This window comes from Bos mutus, chromosome 12, assembly GCF_027580195.1.
Source record: "Bos mutus isolate GX-2022 chromosome 12, NWIPB_WYAK_1.1, whole genome shotgun sequence".
Classification (NCBI taxonomy): Eukaryota; Metazoa; Chordata; class Mammalia; order Artiodactyla; family Bovidae; genus Bos; species Bos mutus.
The window spans coordinates 18,975,074-18,996,365 of NC_091628.1; the positions used below are offsets into that span (position 1 = coordinate 18,975,074).

General features: G+C 37.5%; 1 protein-coding gene across 11 annotated transcripts in view; it reads left to right on the forward strand.

Moving 5' to 3' along the window:
* The window catches only part of SETDB2 (SET domain bifurcated histone lysine methyltransferase 2), a 77,483-nt gene that overhangs the window by 7,526 nt on the left and 48,665 nt on the right, over positions 1 to 21,292 (forward strand). For all 11 annotated transcript variants that reach the window (XR_011466280.1, XR_011466283.1, XR_011466284.1 and 8 more), the window contains 6 exons: positions 3,022 to 3,147; positions 4,473 to 4,538; positions 8,352 to 8,448; positions 12,395 to 12,958; positions 17,742 to 17,858; positions 20,897 to 21,066. Coding sequence is in view for 5 of the 11 variants with exons in the window: in XM_070380323.1 (XP_070236424.1) it covers positions 3,022 to 3,147; positions 4,473 to 4,538; positions 8,352 to 8,448; positions 12,395 to 12,958; positions 17,742 to 17,858; positions 20,897 to 21,066 (1,140 nt within the window). In the remaining 6 variants the exon portion in view is untranslated. The remainder of the gene's footprint in view (positions 1 to 3,021; positions 3,148 to 4,472; positions 4,539 to 8,351; positions 8,449 to 12,394; positions 12,959 to 17,741; positions 17,859 to 20,896; positions 21,067 to 21,292) is intronic.

Sequence of the window (21,292 nt, forward strand, 5' to 3'; positions counted from 1 at the left end):
GCAACTGCCTTGATTCACACTAAGGCTCCAGCACTTTTATTCACCAGAGCTTTTGAACCATCAGCTAATGTCAGTATAGGGAAGAAAAAGGCAAATAATGTATTACTATTAAAATAGTTTGACCTAGTGTATTGTCTGAAAGGATTTGTGCTATGCTGTGCTTAGTCGCTCAGTCATGTCCCGACTCTTGACCCATGGACTATAGTCTGCCAGGCTTCTCTGTTCATGGGGATTCTCTAGGCAAGAATACTGGAGTGGGTTGCCATTCCCTTCTCCAAGGGATCTTCCCCACCCAGGGATCAAACCCAGGTGTCCCACATCACAGGTGGATTCTTTACCATCTGAGCCACCAAGGAAGCCCCAATATCCAACAATTCATAAACTATAGTTTGCTGATAACAGGCTCGAAGGTGTCTTAGAAATTCTCTGGACCACTGCCCTGAAGCTCTTCAAGGAATGGATGGAGAAATATAAATACATACATATACATGTACCTAGGTCATTATCAATGTGTTTAGTAAGCAGTTCATAAATATTCATCTACTAAATGAGCTCAGGTCAATGTGATTCATAAGTGTTGCCTATTTACAAAGACTTTCTAGCTCATGTGAGATTAGAAGACATACAGTATAACTGTATAGTTTGCTTGTCTTCCTTCTTTGCAGTGGTGCATACCTCTTCATGATTATGTTCTTGCAATAAATCTTAATATCTAGCTGAATAATGGAGCAAGCTTGGATAGACAGTGGAGTTGTAAGATGATATTCTTCATTTCTAGAGGCGAGTAGCAGCAGTATTAGTTTGCTGATTTGAGTTTCAACTCAAGTATCTGCTGCTATATTTCTTCTCAGTCTCCATGATTCCTTTTTCTTATTCTCATCACTTACATGTTGATGTTTTACAGAAAACCCTTCTCGTTCTACGCATTCTCTCTAATCACATCTCCTTTGTGGCTTCAATCAAGAATTTTTGTATTATTGACTCCAAAATTAATTTGTATAGCTGGACCAGATCTTACTCGGGAACCTACATATCCACTTTACCTATGCTGCTTGAATTTCTCACTTGTTGCTCTACCTTTATTCACTATTGCAAATAATACCAGTATTATACATATGGTTGACCAAATCAGAAACAGAGAAATCAATCTTGACTCCCTTTTCCCACTGCCCCGTGAGTGAGATTTTTAAAAACAAATTAATGACATAATGATAAGATGCTTAAGCCTCTTAAGTGGCTCCCCATTGCCTTCCATGTAAAAATAAGGTTGCTTAGTATGGCACACAAGGCCCTCCTTGTAACAGCCCCTACCTTTCTCTAAAACATCATTTCTCATCCCTTTTGCCTTTTCACATTGTGTTTCTTTTTTTAAGTGTTGAAACCTTTGTCTGAACTGTGCTTTGGGGAATTAAAAGTAGGCTTAGTCTTGTGTAGTACACAATAGGCCAGAGAGTTAACAGGGAAGCAGTGCTCCTCCTGAGGCTGCTGGAGAGCAGCGGCCCTCATTAGCCAGAGGTCCCCTTTGGGTAAGATGACTGCCAGGGAGAATTGGGACTTTGAAGTCTAAGCCTCTTTTGAAGAATTCCCCACCGTTACTAACTGGGAGGTTCTGGGTTTAAATTTTATGAAGGAAAATGTATTTTTTGGTCAACTTACTGTGCTGTCTGCTCATTAATCCTCCCAGTGGCTTCTCAAGTGACCTGTCTACAGTGCATTTCCTCCTCTGCTTAAGGTCCAATTCATTTTAAGCATTTTATACATTAATGTTATCTATTTTAGAAATAATTTGTGTTTAACATTTTGGGTATTTTTATTACTTTTAAACATGGTGTGAGATTTGACTTTTGTCAGTTTATTTTCATCGCATTTCTCACATTTCTGTTTTCAGCTGTGAAAGGATGGAAATTTTTAATTACAGTGTTAGTTTGCTGAGCATCTGAAATGTTGGTTTATCTATATAACTTTATAAAAGCTTTAAACATTATTTTGCCTCATGTCACTGTGAACAAAAAACATTGCCACTTCAGAAGATAATGAGTGCTGCCTGCCATCAAGCCAACATCTACATGCGCCCCTAGTGGCACTCCCTGAGGAGAATTCAGAAGGTAGAAAAACTAGATACTGACGTAGATAGTTAAGATGCATATCTGAAGAATAATTTCAGTGAGCCCAGCCTCTTGTATCTCCCTAGACGTAAAAAAGCACTAACATCGTTAAATTGAGACGTCTGTTCTTTGTGATTGGCAGTAATCATTCAGTCTTTAATTGCATGTTTTATTTTTACCTCTCAGCAAAAACTGTTTATTCTGACTCTTCCCTTACCTCTTGGGAGCCGTTTCTCAGAGCTATCTCAGAGGCTGTCTCCCAGACTGTAGTCCTCAGTAGTTCCCCAAATAAAATATAATTTGCAGCTTTTAGATTGTTTTTCTTCAGTCAACATAACTATTAAAAAGTTGATAGCCAAGATATTTTTAAAAGCATCAGTGTTAGATATTTCATTATTTCAACACTTGTTGAGATGTTTCATTCTGAAACCATCCACTCGCATACTTATTGGAGGTTACATCCTTGAAAAAATTTAAATGTATAGTTGTCCATAAGTACGCGCGCTTCCACCCCAGAATGAAATCATTCCTTCTGTTTTCCAGTCAAGAAATAGTTTCACTAACGTTTTCAACACTTTTTTTTTTTTTCATTAGCAGAAATAAGGGAGATGCCTAGGTCATCTTCTTTGTTTTTCATTCTTTCTAAAGAGATAGTGACCAAGGACTCCAGTGGTTAGGCCTCCACACTTCCACTGCCAAGGACCCGGGTCCCGTCCCTGGTCAGGGAACTAAGATCATGTGGCCAAAAGAGAAAAGAAGAAACAGTGACGAAAATCTTTTTCCTGAAGGAAAGTAATAGCCCAATTAAATCTTGATTTTATTTAGAAACCAGGTGGATTTTTAATAGCATGTGCCTTAGAAAATTTACAGTCTATGTCTGTTGAGCTCTTAGGCTATTCACCTGTTTTTTCTTTAGGTGATGCAAAAACTTTCTGGATGGAGCTGGAAGATGATGGGAAAGTGGATTTCATATTTGAACAAGTGCAAAATGTGCTGCAGTCACTGAAACAAAAGATCAAAGATGGGTCTGCCACAAATAAAGGTATGAAGCAATAAAAACTTTCAACACATTTAATGCTAAATATTACCCACTGGTAATACAGTTTAGTTCTAATTCCAGTATTGCTATTTGTTTTTAAAAGTCAAAATATTTTCTTTTGTTTTCTAAGAACCTAACATCAGTTCTGTTTGCTTTTTTTGTGTATATGCTCTGTTTCTATAAAAACTCATTTTTATACTATGAACACTTGTCGGAGAAGGCAATGGCACCCCACTCCAGTACTGTTGCCTGGAAAATCCCATGGACGGAGGAGCCTGGTAGGCTGCAGTCCATGGGATCGCTAAGAGTTGGACACGACTGAGCGACTTCACTTTCACTTTTCACTTTCATGCATTGGAGAAGGATATGGCAACCCACTCCAGTGTTCTTGCCTGGAGGATCCCACGGATGAGGGAGCCTGTTGGGCTGCCGTCTATGGGGTCACACAGAGTTGGACACGACTGAAGTGACTTAGCATAGCATAGCATGAACACTTGTAAAAGTGGATGAAGATGATTATTTTGAATAATAAATTATGAATAGATAAATAAATCTCTCTTTATTTCAGGCTACTTTTCTCTTCCTCACTTTATCTTTATGCGGGGGTGGAAGGGGTGTATTACAAAACTAGTATGTGCTCCTTGTAGAACATTTGGTACATACAGAAAAATACAACAGATTATCCATCACCCAATCTTTCAGAGACAGCTTAGACATATATGGATATGTTTTGCCTGCTTTAAACACATTTGCGTTAGTAGTCTTCAGAGAGCAAACCTTGTATTTTACGTAGGCAGTCAGTTCAGTCATCCAGGTTTTTATTTTTTCTGTTTGTCTTCAGCCCAGGTAGTTGTAGAATATAGACTTTTATATGGAAACTCCATCAGAATACATGATTTTCAAGCAAAATTTCCCCCCTCCTATTCTTTGTTTTCCCCAGGATATTCTTAATTCTTTTTGGATATTCTATGACATTAATCTGTTGTGTGTTTGTCTACAAAATTAATACTGTCTTTCATTTTAATATTCTCATTCCTTCATGAATCTAATATATCTAGGTTTGAATTCACTTCTACCTCTTCCTATCTGATTGACCTGAAGTAAACAGTAAGCTACTAACCTCTAAGCTTCAATTTCTTTGTCTTTATTTATTTTTTTTTAATTTCTTTGTCTTTAAAGTAGATACTCATAAAAACCTCTCAGAGGAGTTCCAAAGATTGAATGAGATAAAGTATGTGTCAGTGAATTGCATAGCACAGGAGCTGACATCTTGAATAAAGGTGATGCTGCTGCTGATTGTTTTCATTCTTTTTTCCCTTCCTTAACAGAATACATCCAAGCAATGATTCTAGTAAAAGATGCAATTATAAACCACAATTCAACATTGATAAAGGGTATGTACATTTCTAATCCTAACCTACAATATTCTCTGCTGTTTTCTTGCTTTGAAGCAAGCCAGCCTTAATTATGTTGCATTAAGCAAAGACAGTTTAAGATAAAACTGCAGGATCCATATAGGTAAGTTATGGAAATCATGTGTTCCTAGTCAATGAAAAGTCCTGCCCATCCAGAGATAGGAAATGCACACTCTATTAAACCTCTCAGGAAGAACAAATGTATCTCTTCTTCAAAAAAGCTTCTCCTATAAGAAGCACAAACAGAATCCAAGACTCCAAACCATTGTAAACCTGCTTTGTGTAAAGAACAATGCTAGAAAGATATATTTTGGTATAGATAAATTGATGGAAACTTTTTTCATTTCTAGATTATTATTAGAACATCAGTGTATCAACTTTAAAGGAATTGAACAAAGATGATGTACTAGGATTAGAAAAAGAAAAATTGAGAAGCTATTGTAGGTAAAAAACAAGGTCCTACTGTGTAGTACAGGGATCTGCGTTCAATATGCTATAATAGTCCATATTGGAGAAGAATATGAAGAAGAACATATGTGTGTGTGTGTGTGTGTGTGTGTGTGTGTGTGTGTGTGTGTATAACTGAGTCACATTGCTATATAACAAACACAACACTGTCTATCAATTATCCTTCAATTTAAAAACTTTTTAATTAAAAAGTTATCAGAATCACTAGCTTATAAATCTTAGACTATCACCAATTTGCTAAAGCGTTGAGGAAGTACATTTTCTAAATTTTAATACTGCTAAATATTTTCAACAGATTGTAATCATTTTAACTGTCATAATTTGGAGCCTTAGAGTTTTAAATCTCTGAAAATATGGTTTAACATCATCAGTTTATTTTTTATTTTTTAAAATATATATTTATTTTAATTGGAGGCTAATTACTTTACAATATTGTTTTGGTTTTGCCATACATCAACGTGAATCTGCCACAGGTGTACACATATTCCCCATCCTGAACCCCCCTCTCACCTCCCTCCCCATACCATCCCTCTGGGTCTTCCCAGTACACCAGCCCCGAGTATCCTGTATCATGCATCGAGCCTGGACTGGCAATTTGTTTCACATATGATATTACACATGTTTCAATGCCATTCTCCCAAATCAGCCCACCCTCGCCCTCTCCCACAGAGTCCAAAAGACTGGTCTCTTTTGCTGTCTCTCATACAGGGTTATCGTTCCCATCTTTCTAAATTCCATATATATGCGGTACTGTATTGGTGTTTTTCTTTTTGGCTTACTTCACTCTGTATAATAGGCTCCAGTTTCATCCACCTTATTAGAACTGATTCAAATGTATTCTTTTTAATGGCTGAGTAATACTCCATTGTGTATATGCATCAGTTTATTTTAAAGAAAGGTTTTGTTATTCAGAAATGTTTTCAGTTTCAGTCGCTAATGTAAAGTTTCAGAAGAGAGTACATTCTTTCAAGAAAACAGTCTTTCTCCCAGTGGCCTACAGTAGTACTTAGAATCAACATACCCTTAAGGGGTTAGATTAGTTTTCTAAGAGAGAACCCTATAAGTGCAAGAGGTGGTAAGAAGAAATAATTCTAAACAGCTTTTTTCTTTCTAAATAATCTTCCCCAGTAAAAGAAAGTAAGTTGGGTTTTTGTCTTGGTTCTTTTAAAGTAATGATTTCATTAGTAGAAATGCAGAGTATTCTAGTTTCATATTTTTATATGTTCATCTGAAGTATAATAAATTTATCAAAATAGAAGTATATGTTTGCTAGTGGTAGAGCTAGCAAATGTTTTTAAAGTAATCAGGGAATTATGTAGTGACATTACTAGCAAATGTAGGGGTTAAACACTTCATAGTAACTTTATTAAACTTTAGGTTTCATATTAGTATTTATTTTAAAAGGAATACTAAGACTGGGAGAAACAAAAGGACTTGGTGTTGAGGTCAAAACAAGCCATCCCAGATCCAGCCTGAACTCCCCAAACCACTAATTTACGTTTGATTTTTCTTTGCTTGTGTATAATTCTATAAATATTTGCTGTGTCCCTATACAATGACCCTATACAGAGTCATTGGAAAAGACTGATGCTGGGAGGGATTGGGGGCAAGAGGAGAAGGGGACGACAGAGGATGAGATGGCTGGATGGCATCACTGACTCGATGGATGTGAGTCTGGGTGAACTCCAGGAGTTGATGATGGACAGGGAGGCCTGGCGTGCTGCGATTCATGGGGTCGCAAAGAGTTGGACACGACTGAGCGACTGATCTGATCTGATTTGATCTGATCCCTATACAAAGAACTGGATACTGTTTTTTTGAAAGAAATTATTTCTCCTTTCTCCTCTTATCTAATGGTTAATATAAAATCTCCATGTTTTTTGGTAAATGTTGTTTCTGACTATGCTTATATACCTTTGTTATATTTGTTATCTGTTAGTATGGCATTATATGGCTCATTCAAAGAAATTTCCTGGGAAAAATCAGAAATTCTTAATTTGAAAAACTTACTTTTTTTTTTAAAGGCTGTGCCATGTGGCATTGGGTTATTACTTCCCCAAGCGGGGATTGAACTTTTGCCCCCTACTACATTGGGAGCACAGAGTCTTAGCCACTGGCCGAAACTTATTTATTAATCAGTTATTGTAGCTCTCTTCATCTATCAGATTTTAAATCTTCTTTCTTTACCTCAGTAACTAAAGAGGGATATTTGCTTTCCAGTTAGCCAAGGATGACCTTGGATTAGGGCTTCCCATGTGGCACTAGTGGTAAAGAACCTGCTTCCCAATGCAGGAAGCATGAGACGCAGGTTCGATCCCTGGGTCAGGAATATCCCCTGGAGTAGAGCATGGCAAATATTCTTGTATTCATCTCCAGTATTCTTGCCTGGAGAATGCCATGGACAGAGGAGCCTGGTGGCCTAAGGTCACAAAAAGCTGGACATGACTGAAGCGACACATGCATCTACACACATGACCCTGGATTATAACTTAAACTATTCTTTTATTTTCTTAAACTTTTTTTTTCTGTTTAATAAGACTGGTCTACACTGAAGGACCAGTGCAAGTTAATAATAAGGCAGGAAAAGAATCACTTTTTTATTAAGGTCTACCACTGCATAGGAAAAAGCATGATTAAAAACAATTTTTTAAAAAACAAACATAGACTGTTCTGCATATTCACTTTTTTTTTTCCAAAATAAGAGCAGGAAATCTATGACTTTTTTTCATTAACTGCATAGCTTATTTGTGTAGTGAAGTCATGTTAGAGAGTAAGAATAGGTGAAGTTGGAAAACACAGCGACAAGAATGAACCAGGGACATCCTGGCTCAAGATGAAATTAAGTGCAGAAAGATACAGGGGAGACTAAGAGAACTATGAATGAACAAATGAAAAGACAAAAAGAGCAGCCCAAATACTTTTCCCTCTTCTACAAAAATAGAAAGTAATAGAATAATGAGAAAGCAAGAGAAACGTAAAGGCTTCCTATTTTGCGACCTTAATAGAGTCTCTGAGAGTTACACTATTTTTTCTGTAAAATACAAGCAGAAATAGGGATACTTGATGTTTGCTTTAAAGGATGATTAAAATTCAGATAAAGTTTGGGCCAAATTAGAATTTCTGCAGTAGAAATTTCTTCTATGTCTTATTTTATCCTATCTTATTTTCTTAATATTTTTGAAAATGTTGATACCTAATTTTTGCCTCAATTTTGAAACCTTAATGGTTTCAGATTTAAGGGCTCCTTATATCTCTAGTTAATAGAGTTATTAGTTAGATATTACAGTGACTCATTTTTAACTTGTTCGTAATTTTTTCATGTAGATCATAGATCTGTGACCAAGAACGCAGAAGAAAACAAGTCAAGTTCATTGCCCTCGACATCATATGAAGACTTCTTTCCAAAAGACTACACCTCTCTGTATGTATAGAAGTTAAATTTATTTATGTTGTTAGTGCTTTTGCTCCCAGAAAGCGATTTACTGTTGCTAATCATTTGACCTAAGAGTAGATAAAGTGAAGTTGCTCAGTCGTGTCTGACTCTTTGCGGACTGTAGCCTACCATGCTCCTCTGTCCGTGGGATTTTCCAGGCAATAGTACTGGAGTGGGTTGCCATTACCTTCTCCAGAGGATCTTCCCGACCCAGGGATCGAACCCACGTCTCCCGCATTGTAAGCAAGATGCTTTACTGTCTGAGCCACCAGGGGAAAATATATTAAAAAAGGATTCTTTCCCATGAAAAGTTTTTTAAAAAATCTTCTTTATTTTGTATTGGAGTATAGCCGATTAACAATGCTGTGAAAGTTTCAGGTGGACGGCAAAGGTACTCAGCCGTACATATATATGTATCCATTCTCCCCCAAACTCCCTGCCATCCAGGCTTCCATATAACATTAAGCAGAGTTCCCTGTGCTTTACAATAGGTCCTTGTTGGTTATCTATTTTAAATATAGCAGTGTATACCTGTCCATCCCAAACTCTCTAACCATCCATTTCCCCTACCCTTCTGGAAAAGTTTTAAAAGTTGTGTATTTTATGTAGGTTCATAATTCTCTACATAGGTTATTTGTTAAATCTGTAAGTAATAAAATCTTTTAATAAACTTTAGAACTAAGGATACCCCAGATACAATTTTTTCTCTTGAAAATATGCTGAGTTAATCCCTTCATAACAAAGAACTTCTTGAATCATCAGTATTTCATATTCCCTTCCCCAAAAATAGGAGAAATAAATTGATGACATTTTGTTGAAAAGAATGCCACAGAACCCAGCTTGAAACATAATTTATTTGTTTTAAAGTTCAAAATCAAGTTGAAAAGGGAAATGAAACACTTAGTTTACTGGTTATACAACCCTAGTGGAATTGCTCAGTTGTGTCCGACTCTTTGCAGCCCCACAGACTGTAGCCTACCAGGCTCCTCCATCCATGGAATTTTCCAGGCAAGAGTACTAGAGTGGGTTGCTGTTTCCTTCTCTAGGGGATCTTCCTGACCCAGGAATCAAATCCACGTCTCCTGCGTTGCAGACAGACACTATACCCTCTGAGCCACACCGTAGCTATGTAAATCACTCAAGAGTAAATTAGTCTAGAACAAAACAAAGAACAAAGCTATGAGAGCTTAAGAGAATTTATTTCAGTAAGTACGGAATAAAGCCAAAGGTATATATATCCCAGGTAGACAAATAGTAGTGCTCCTAGCTCAGAATATACTATAATGCTTTATAAGAAAAAGTGGTAGAAAGGAACTTGGCACTTAATAATAAGGAAAGAGTAATTCCAGGCACAGTCTTTAAAAAAGAAGGAAATACTGAATACCAAAGTAAAGAAAGAAATCAAAAACTTATTAAAATGGACTAGGCTAAGAAGATAGAAGTTAAATGGAAAAACAAAGCAAAATGGAAGAACAAAGCAAAAAATGCATAATAGACTATATTTTTACTATGGAATGTACCCCAGTATTATTTAAAAACTACTAAGATAGATTGAAGTTATTTAAGGAAAATCATAACCTTACCTCTTTTTTTTTTGTTTCTTCCCTCATTTTTAATGTATTAGGTGCTATTGCATTGTAGTCCATGGATATGATAGATTTGCATTGATCTTTTAGCTGCATTCTCATTCAATATTTTTTACTATCTGAGAATTTTTAAGATTGAGAACATATAAAAGAGTATAGCAAAAACTATACTAACAGCAGCCAGAACTAACAGCTATTAACATTTCATTGTATTTGCTTCCAGTGTCTTTTTTTAAAAGAAAACAAAACACTGTAGTCTCTTTGAGCCATACCTGACTTCTCACCCTGAAAAAGTTCTGTTCTCCTCTCTGCCTTTATGAGCAGTCACTGTCATCAGTTATTTCTCTAGTTCATTTTTTTAATATTTACATAGCCATAAGTAATATTTAGTGCTGTTACTTATAGTTGTTAAATTTTACATAAATATTCATATATGTACCTTCTTACTTTACTCAGCATTAGTTTTGAGATCTAATCATGTTGCTTGCTGTGTTATAGATCTGTTTCATTCCCTTTAACTGTTGTTTGGATTTCCGTAATGTGAAAATACATTTTATTTATTCATTCCTTTAAGGATGGATAGATCATTCTAAATATTACCTAATGTAAATAGTAGTATAGTGATCAGTTTTACCCCAAACTTTTTTTTAAGAAAGTATTCATTGTGAAAGTTGCTATTAAGGAACCCAAAGGTTTAGTCTGGAATCTATAAGATTACCCAAAATGTAGAAGAAAAGGGCAAATGGTTGAGAAAAAGAAGAGAATGATGAATAGTGTTCTTAAAAAGAAGCCATTACCAGAAAACCAATGATTTTAATGAGCACTATAGAAATATTTTCTGGATTATCCGTACGTTATAATGTTTTTTTAGAAAATGTTAAGAGTTTCAAGCTAAGATGATAGAGTTAGGGCCACTGTGCTGCTGCTCATAGCTCTAGTGAAGGAAATCACAATATCTAAACTAGGCTTCAGGATGGTTCCAGCAACTAGAAAATGAAAATACATGTTTTTCATTTAAAAATTTGTTACTTAGGGAATTCCCTGATTGTCCAGTGATTAAGACTCCATGTTCCCAGTACAGGGGACATGGGTTCTTTCCCTGATCGGGGAACTGAGATCTACACGCCATACAGCATGGCCAAAAGAAAAAAAAAGAATTCAATCGAAAGGCAGAATGAGTCTAGAAAATAAGAGAACATTTTTGTGTATTTATAAAAACTTAAAGATATTAAGCTAGTAAGTCAAAGTTAGGTGAAAGGACTCTTTACAGTATTCAGTAAAAGACTCTAGAACAATTGGATATCATTTGGAGAATTTAAGTTAGATATTCATGTTACATCAATATAAACTCCAGATGAAATTGAACTCTCAAACCTAAAAATTAATTATAAAATTAGAAACCTTAAAATCAGAAAAATAAAAGATTAGATGTCTTTCCATAACATTATTTAACATGGCATTATTCATAAAATCATTTATACTTTATTATAAATACTTAATTCTCTGCCACGAATGTAAGTTCCTTGATCACAGAGCTCTCATCTTTGTTTTCATAGCACCTGGCACATAGCAGGCATTCAAGAAATCTTTGATGCCCTTGCAGCCCTACCTCCCAGCGTCCAGGGAGGGGAGAAAGGCTGCAGGTGGAGATAATCACCAGTAGCAAGTGATGTAATCTTTCATGCTTAAGCAGTTAAACCAGTATAAAAAGCAACAGGGCTCTTGGAGGTTCCTGGTTGGCAGACACTTTGAGGTGCTGGGAGGGGGGTGCATTTGGACCGGGCATATGGGAACTCCATGCCCTTTCTTACCTACGTTGCCCCATGCCTCTCTCCCATTTGGCTGTTCCTGAGTGCATCTTTTATTATAAACTGGTAATAGTAGTTAAAGTGCTTTCCTGAAGTCTGTGAGTCTTTCCAGCCCATTAACAAAGAGGAGGAGTTTGTGGGAACTCATGGATTGGTCAGAAGTGTGGTGACCTGGAAATTGCATTTCGCATCTGGATTGGGGGCAGTTTTATGGGACTGAACCCTTTAATTTGTGGAATCTGATGCTGACTCCAGGTAGATAATGCCAGAATTGAACTGAATTATTGGACACTCATTGAAGAAGTGGTGCTAGAAAAAAAATACCATGTATTAGGTGCTCAGAAGAAGATTAAAAAAAAACACTTACATAACTTTCTATAACTGCAAAACATAGATGTTTTATTTCAGGGTCTGGCTTATTTTCATGTTGTCTGAGAAGAAACTAATATAGGAATTAAATATCATCTTAGTGGTTTTTTTTTGAATATGGGGAATTGTGCTATAAATTTGAGGTTCTAATAAATAATTAATTTTAAACAGATCTACAGAAAACCAGGAAATTCCCCCTATGGAAAATAAAGTTGCAGACTTTAGAGAAAAAGAATCTTCTTTAAATTTATCTTACCAAAAGCATCAGTGCTCTGGCTCCTGTCTGATGAAAATGCCATTTACCTTCAAGGGGGAAAACCCTCTGCAGCTACCAATCAAATGCCATTTCCAAAGACGACACGCGAAGACAAACTCTCATTCTTCAGCACTCCACGTGAGTTATAAAACCCCTTGTGGAAGGAGTCTGCGAAACATGGAGGAAGTTTTTCGTTACCTGCTTGAGACAGAGTGTAACTTTCTATTTACAGATAACTTTTCTTTCAATACCTATGCTCAGTTGACTCGGAATTACCCAAAGGAAGAAGAAATTGTTTCTGATGTGGATATTAGCAATGGCGTGGAATCGGTGCCCATTTCTTTCTGTAATGAAATTGACAATAGAAAACTTCCACAGTTTAAGTACAGAAAGACTATGTGGCCACGAGCATATTATCTAAACAGCTTTTCCAACATGTTTACTGATTCATGTGACTGTTCTGAGGGCTGCATAGACATGTGAGTAGAAGAACATGGCATTTCAAAAAAATCTTCTGAATGTAGGGGCACTTGTCAAGAAATGCTGCTGTGTATCAGTTTGTTTGTCTGTCTTATCTAAAACCAGTTCATCAAGAATTGAAAATAGATGCACTCTCTCTTTAGCAATAGGAAGGAAACTCTTCACCTGTTATTTTATTTATTTGGGAATTATTTCTTGCAGAGATAAGTTTTTCCCTTAATCTGTTACTGTAACTCTTAATAGCAATAATTAGAGCTAATGTTGTGTAACTGTGCCAAACATTGTGACAAGTGCTTTCCCTCTATTTTCTTGTTTAGTCCTCACAAAGTCTTATGGAGTAGTTAATATTATTTCCATGTTACAAATGAGGAAGTTGAGAAACCAAATGTAAGGTCAACAAATTTAAGCACTAGGATTTGAACCTATGCTGCTTGCTGCTGCTGCTGCTAAGTCACTTGAGTCATGTCCGACTCTGTGCGACCCCACAGACGGCAGCCCACCAGGCTCCCCCGTCCCTGGGATTATCCAGGCAAGAACACTGGAGTGGGTTGCCATTGCCTTCTCCAGTGCAAGCATGCATGCTAAGTCGCTTCAGTCGTGTCCGACTCTATGCTACCCTGTGGACAACAGCTCACCAGGCTCCTCTGGCCACAGGATTCTCTAGGCAAGAATACTGGAGTGGGTTGCCATTTCCTTCTCCTATGCTCTTAACTGTTATATGTCATGTTTTACTTTTCACATATCTTTTCCTTGCTCCTTTTTTAGACAGTTAATGGTGCCTGTCCTGATCCTAAAATTGACATTCCATAAAAAAATGAAAACATGTTCTAATATATCAAGACTTTGAAAACCATTTTGTTTTAAAGGTGTATAATTTACTGGTATTTGTAGGTTTGCATCGGTAGAACAGAGTTGCATTATATGTACATTTGCTGCTGCTGCTGCTAAGTCGAGTCAGTCGTGCCCGACTCTGTGCCACCCCACAGACGGAAGCCCACCAGGCTCTTCTGTCCCTGGGATTCTCTAGGCAAGAACACCGGAGTGGGTTGCCATTTCCTTCTCCAATGCATGAAAGTGAAAAGTGAAAGTGAAGTCGCTCAGTCGTGCTGACCCTTAGCAGCCCCATGGACTATAGCCTACCAGGCTCCTCCGTCCATGGGATTTCCTAGGCAATATGTACATTTAACTTAATGCAAATGTAGCTGCCTATACTAGGAAAAAGAAAATGCATGAGAGAGATAAACAGAATTAATTTAAATTGTATAGATAGTAGTTTTTAACCATCCTGTCAGTTAGGAGTGTGAGATGAGGTACATAAATACAGTTTGGCCCAGTTGCTTTAGGTTTTGTCATAGAGGAAACCTCTCACTGTGCCAAGTTTTATTCTGTTTAAATATAGGTTGTTGTTTTTAAGCGTTGCCTCTAACCTGTCTACATCTGGCCAAGCCCAGTCTCCTTCAGTGTAAAGGAAAAAACTAACTGTTGGGTTGGACAATGTTTACTGAACTTTATGGTTAGTTTAACAAGGTGTTTTTCAAGAATAATTTTGATGGTGTGTGATTTTTGCCTTAGACCATAGAAACTAATCCCCATGTAACGTGCACCACCAGCATACATATGTTCGTTTTTTTGGTCACAAATTACAAGAGAAGTCACAAAATAAGCAAAAGCTGAGGCTCACGGGAATCTGGAATTGGACACAAGCACTGTGGCCAGGGATTCTAATCCTGACGGGAATGGGAATTAAACGTGTCTCATGCATGGTGGAGAGTGGGCACCGAGCTCTCAGGGAAAGGGGGCAGAAACAGGGACCTACCCAAGGCTAGGAGGTTGGCTAATAACAGGGCCTGCAATTGTATAATTGTATTGATAACAACCAGGCTTAGAGCTGTAAAACCCATAGGTCGGATCCAGAGCAGCCAGTGTAGAGGAACACCCAGGAGTAACCTGTACAGAAGTGTAATCTCGCATAGTCAGAGCACACAGAGGCATTTAGGATCATGAAGGCAGCCTAAGTTCCAACAAATGGCAGAGTTCACACCTGAGGAATCAGAGATAAATGTAGAATGTGACTGAAGGAGACTTTAAAATAGGTATGTTTAAAATGTCCAAAGAGATAAAATATTAATATCCATGGAATGAGGAGGTGATTATTTTTAACTATACTGTATAAGTAAAAGAGCCATTTAGAAATACAGGAAATAAAGCATATGGTTATGGAAATAAAAAACTAAGTAGAGGGACTAAGTGGTAGCATTGGTATAGCTGGAGAAACAATCAGTGAATAGCAAAGCAAAACTGAAGAGTTCTCCCAGAATGCAAAGAGATAAAAATATGAGGAAAAAAAACTTAGAGGTTAAAAAATATGAAAGGTCAATGAGAAATTCCAACATACCTCTGAGAAGAGAGCATCATTCAAAGAGACAATAGCTGAGAATTTTCCAGAACTGAAGAAAGATAGGAGTCCTCAGAGTGAAAAAGCCTACTGTGTACTAGGAAGGGAAAATAAGATAACTTACATTTAAATATATCATGATGCAACTTTGCAAGTATCTAGGGCAAAGAATAAATATGCTAGCAGATGGAAAAGAGAAAAAATACATTGACAGGGCAGTTTTTATCAAAAATAGAAGACAAAAAGGCATATTAGCTTAAAATGCTGAAGGAAAATAAATATAAAACTAGAATTCTGTAACAAGCCAGTTATATGGTAGGGGGTGGGGGTGTTAAGAGGGTGTTCAAACAATTACACAGCAGTTGAAGATATGCACTCCTGTTTTTCAGCAATAGTATTTTTCTACCTAGAGCATTGTTTTCCAAGCTCTAAGTTTCAGTTCAGTTCAGTCGCTCAGTCGTGTCCAACTCTTTGCGACCCCAGCACGCGGCACGCCAGGCCTCCCTGTCCATCACCAACTCCCGGAGTTCACTCAGACTCACATCCATCGAGTCAGTGATGCCATCCAGCCATCTCATCCTCTGTTGTCCCCTTCTCCTCCTGCCCCCAATCCCTCCCAGCATCAGTCTTTTCCAGTGAGTCAACTCTTCGCATGAGGTGGCCAAAGTACTGGAGTTTCAGCTTTAGCATCATTAAGCTCTAAGTTTAGTAGGATGTAAAATCACTTAAAGGGCTGTAACTAGAATCTTAAAAATTAAATTGTACAGGAAGTACCATGTGTACAGGAAGTACAGTGATAAGGTACTTATATGTGACTGCTATTTCTTACTTTACATATACACACATATAAATATGCATGCCTCTTGTAGGATCTTTTCTTAGAAATGTAAGACATTTCTTGCTATGAGTCATAGTCAAAAATATTTGAAAGCTGCTACCCAAAAGATGCTTAGACAGGGACATAAGAATAAGGATGTTGCAGCATTGTTGTATTGAAAACTAGAAGCAGTTTAATTGTGATTCTAAATGCTGTGGAAAAGTTAAGAAGGTAGATCTCAAAAGCATTATATTGAATGAAAAGACAAGTTGTAGGATAATAGCTATGGTAATTTTTTAAAACAATACATTGTATTGTTTGTGGGTAAATATATATGCAAAAGTATAAAGGATGCCTCACCAAACCTCTTAAGAGCTTAGTTTTATCTTTTTTTTTTTTAAAGAAGATCATTTATACAGTATATATGTTGTAAATTATAGTTGACCTTTGAACAATGCAGGGGTTAGGGGTGCCAGCCCTCGAAAACACAACATGTAACATAATTGGCCCTTCACATAAGTGGTTCCGCATCCATAATTCCACATCCAAGTTTTCATCCAACTGTAGATGAGGTAGTACTGTGTTATTTACTATTGAAAAATATCCACATATAAGTGGACCTGTGTAGTTCAAACCCGTGCTGATCAAGGGTCAGCTGTATATACATCGGAGAAAGGACTAGACAAAACGATGACAGCTGATTCTGTCTGGTCAAAATGAGTGTTTGTTATTGTTTGTGTTGTCTGTACTTTGTAAACTTTGCAAACAAACTTATATTGAAAAAGCAACAATAGATTTCTACATCTGTAAATAGAATCCAAGTCAGTCAATATATTGCTTATTTTTTCTGTTGCAAACGGTAGTTACCACTCTGACATGTATTGTATATATACAGAAAAATACTGAAGTGAATCATAGACGAAACAATCTAAGTTACTTGCCATTTAACACAGGAGATGAGAGTCAGAGGTTTTTAACCAGTAGTCACACATCAGGTTTGTAACTGAGACGCCCAGGTTCCTTACGCCTATAGAGTGTTAAGTCCCTGTCATGTTAGATAGTCATCTCAGTAGTTAGAGAGGAAATTTGTTTTTAGGTTTTCATGTTTACTGCTTAGCAGTGCTATGAAAAATAGCCGGATGCATGGCATCAGTCTCCTCAATCTATTTTTATGTCATTGGAGACAGAGATAATATAAAACATACACAAAACTATGTAAGTTCTTCTGAGCTTGACATGTTTAAGTTTATCCATTGTAGGAGGGCGGACCTGGGAGAATTCTCACAATGAAGCTTCTGCTGAATAGGAAATGAAAGGAATTCATTTTGAAATGTTAAAACTCATAGTTAACTATTTCATGAGCAAGTCGAGGTACAGGGCAGTTTATTTATGAACTTGTGGTAAATGTTGTCTTTCAAAGAGGTGTATTTTATTTAGGGAAGAAGTCTCGACTGTCCATGCGCCAAACAACTGTTTTAAATACAATTATAGTCTTTATACTTTTGTCAAGAGAGTCTCTTAACTTGATGCTTTTTTATTCTGACTTCTCCATACATTGTCTTCCTCCTAGAACAAAATGTGCATGTCTTCAACTGACAGCAAGGAATGCCAAGACTTGCCCCTTGTCAAATAATAAAATAACCACTGGATATAAATATAAAAGACTAGAGAGACAGATACCTACTGGGTAAGATACGCTGTGGATTTGTTGCAGGGTGTTTATATCTTTGAAGGAGGGTGCTTTATCATTGTGGCCTATTTAGTCTTATAAATATTGTTGATGTGAGAGTTGGACTATAAAGAAAGTTGACTGCCGAAGAATTGATGCTTTTGAACTGTGGTGCTGAAGAAGACTCTTGAGAGTCCCTTGGACTGCAAGGAGATCCAACCAGTCCATCCTAAAGGAGATCAGTCCTGGGTGTTCATTGGAAGGACTGATGTTGAAGCTGAAACTCCAATACTTTGGCTACCTGATGCGAAGCGCTGACTCATTTGAAAAGACCCTGATGCTGGGAAAGATTGAGGGCAGGAGAAGAAGGAGACTACAGAGGATGAGATGGTTGGATGACATCACCAACTCGATGGACATGGGTTTGGGTGAACTCCGGGAGTTGGTGATGGACAGGGAGGCCTGGCGTGCTGCGATTCATAGGGTCGCAAAAAGTCGGACATGACTGAGCGACTGAACTGAACTGAATGCTTAATTTCTTATTTGTTGTTCTTGTTCAGTTGCTAAGTTGTTCCCGACTCTGCAACTCCATGGACTGCAGCACACTAGGCTCCCCTGTCCTTCACTGTCTCCCTGAGTTTGCTCAAATTCATATCCATTGAGTCGGTGATGCCATCCAACCATCTCAACCTCTGCTGCCCCCTTCTCCTTTTGCTTTCAGTCTTTCTCAGCGTCAGGATCTTTTCCATTGAGTTGGCTCTTTGCATTAGGTGGCCAAAGTATTGGAGCTTCAACTTCAGCATCAGTCCTCCCATTGAATATTGAGGGTTGATTTCCTTTAGGATTTGACTGGTTTGATCTCCTTGCAGTCCGAAGGACTCTCAAGTCTTCTCCAACACCACAATTCAAAGGCATCAATTCTTTGCCACAGTTCAAAAGCATTGGTTCTTCAGCCCTCAGCCTTCTTTATGGTCCACCTCTCACATCCATTCATGACTACTGGAAAAACCATAGTTTTGACTATACAGACTTTGTCGGCAGAGTGATGTCTGCTTTTTGATACACTGTCTAGGTTTTTCACAGCTTTCCTTTGAGGGAGAAAGTATCTTTTAATTTCATGACTGCAGTCACTGTCCACAGTGGTTTTGGAGCCCAAGAAAATAAAGCCTGTCAGTGTTCCCACTTTTTCCTCATCTGTTTGTCATGAAGTGATGGGACCAGATGCCATGATCTTTGTTGGGTTTTGAGTTTCAAGAGAGCTTTTTTTACTCTCCTCTTTCACCCTCATCAGGAGGCTCTTTAATTCCTCTTTGCTTTCTGCTTTTAAAGTTGTATCATCTGCATATCTGAGGTGGTTGGTATTTCACCTGGCATTCTTAATTCCTGCTGGTGACTCATCCAGCCTGACACTTCTCATGATATACTTCGCATATAAGTTAAATAAGCAGGGTGAAAATATACAGCCTTGATGTATTCCTTTCCCAATTTGAAACCAGTCCATTGTTCCATATCTGGTTCTAACTGTTGCTTCTTGATCTGCATACAGGTTTCTCAGGAGACAGGTAAGGTGATCTGGTATTCGCATCTCTTTAAGAATTTTCCACAGTTTGTCGTGATCCACACAGTCAAAGGCTTTGGTACAGTCAGTGAAGCAGAAGTAGATGTTTTTCTGGAATTCTGTTGCTTTCCGACAACAGATGTTGGCAATTTGATCTCTGGTTCCTCTGCCTTTTCTAAATCCAGCTTATACATCTGAAAGTTCTTGGTTCCTGTACTGCTGAAGCCTGACTTGAAGGATTTTGAGCGTTACCTTACTAGCATGTGAAACGAGTACATTTGTACAGTAGTTTGAACATTCTTTCGTATTGGCCTTCTTTGGGATTGGAATGAAAGCGGACCTTTTCTAGTCCTGTGGCACTGGCAAGTTTCCAAATTTGCTGACATATTAAGTGCAGCACTTTAACAGCATCATCTTTTAGGATTTTAAATAGTTCAGCTGGAATTAATTTCTTATACCAAAAATCTAAATTAAAGAATTTTTTTTAAAGCCTGTATATCATTTTTGGAAATGGAAGTCAGAGTGCACACATGTAACATGCAGACTGTACTTGACACTCATCTGCTTTTCCTCTGACTCTTACCCCTGTTGGGTTAGCTTACTTTGGGTAGACATTTCCCCATTAAGACATATACTGTGCAGAGGTCATTTGAGAATTGGGAATTTTCGTCTTTTCAAGGTGGTTATTGCTAAAAGACAAACAGAAAAGTATTCTTACTAGATTTTCCCTTCTTAGACATTGGGAGACATTTTAAAAGAGCTAACCCTTATTCTGTGCCAGGCATTGTCTCAAGCACCTTATAAATACTGACTTATTTAATCTTTTTTTAAAATTAAATTTTATTGAAATGTAGTTGATTTCCATGTTGTGTTAGTTGTGGCTATACAGCAATGTGATTCAGTTATACATCTATCCACTTGTTTCTAGATTCTATTCCCATATAGGCCATTATAGAGTACTGAGTAGAGTTCCCGTGCTATACAATAGGTCCTTATTAGTTGTCTATTTTATATATAGCAGTGTGTATATGTCAACCCTGATTAACGATTTATCCCCTTCCCCCCTCAAATTTCCCCTGTGGTAACCTTAAGTCTGTTTTCTACATCTCTGACTCTATTTCTACTTTGTAAATAAGTTCATTTATACCATTTTCTTCGATTCCACATGTAAACAATATCAGGTGATACTTGTCTTTCTCTGTCTGACTTACCCAATTCATTTAATCTTCACAAAACCACCCTATGCCATATAATCCGTATTGCATGGTAGTACCATATAATCCCCATTTTAAAAATGGAAGATTGAAGCACAAAGAGATTAAATCCATGGGCACACAGCTAGTGAGTGCTGGAGCTGTGATGGGAACTAGGCAGTCTAGCCCTGGGAGCCTTCACGCTTAGTCTCTTTCCCTCAGTGATTATTAGCGAGGTAGCAATAGAAAGTGCTTTTGCTTTTAATTTGTCTAATTGATTTTCTTTTGTATATTTTATTGACAAGCATTTATGAATGCAGCCTATTATGCAAGTGTGATCGACGAATATGTCAAAACCGAGTTGTCCAGCATGGACCTCAAGTGAGGCTACAAGTGTTCAAAACTGAGAAGAAGGGATGGGGAGTGCGCTGTCTAGATGACATTGACAGAGGGACGTTTGTTTGCATTTATTCAGGTAAAGCAAAGGTTTACTTTCACATTACGCTGTGGTAAGATCTACATTTCTGAATCTCCATTTTACTAGTCAAGGCTACTGAGATCTTATAGCAAGGATAAGAGCAACAATATAGGAGGAGTATCAGAGGAAGGCAAGTGACTGGGAAATTGAGCACTGAAGGGATGACATGCGTTAAGAGGTACCAGGTGTTCCAGAAAAGAAAGGCTAAAGGATAAAACTTGGG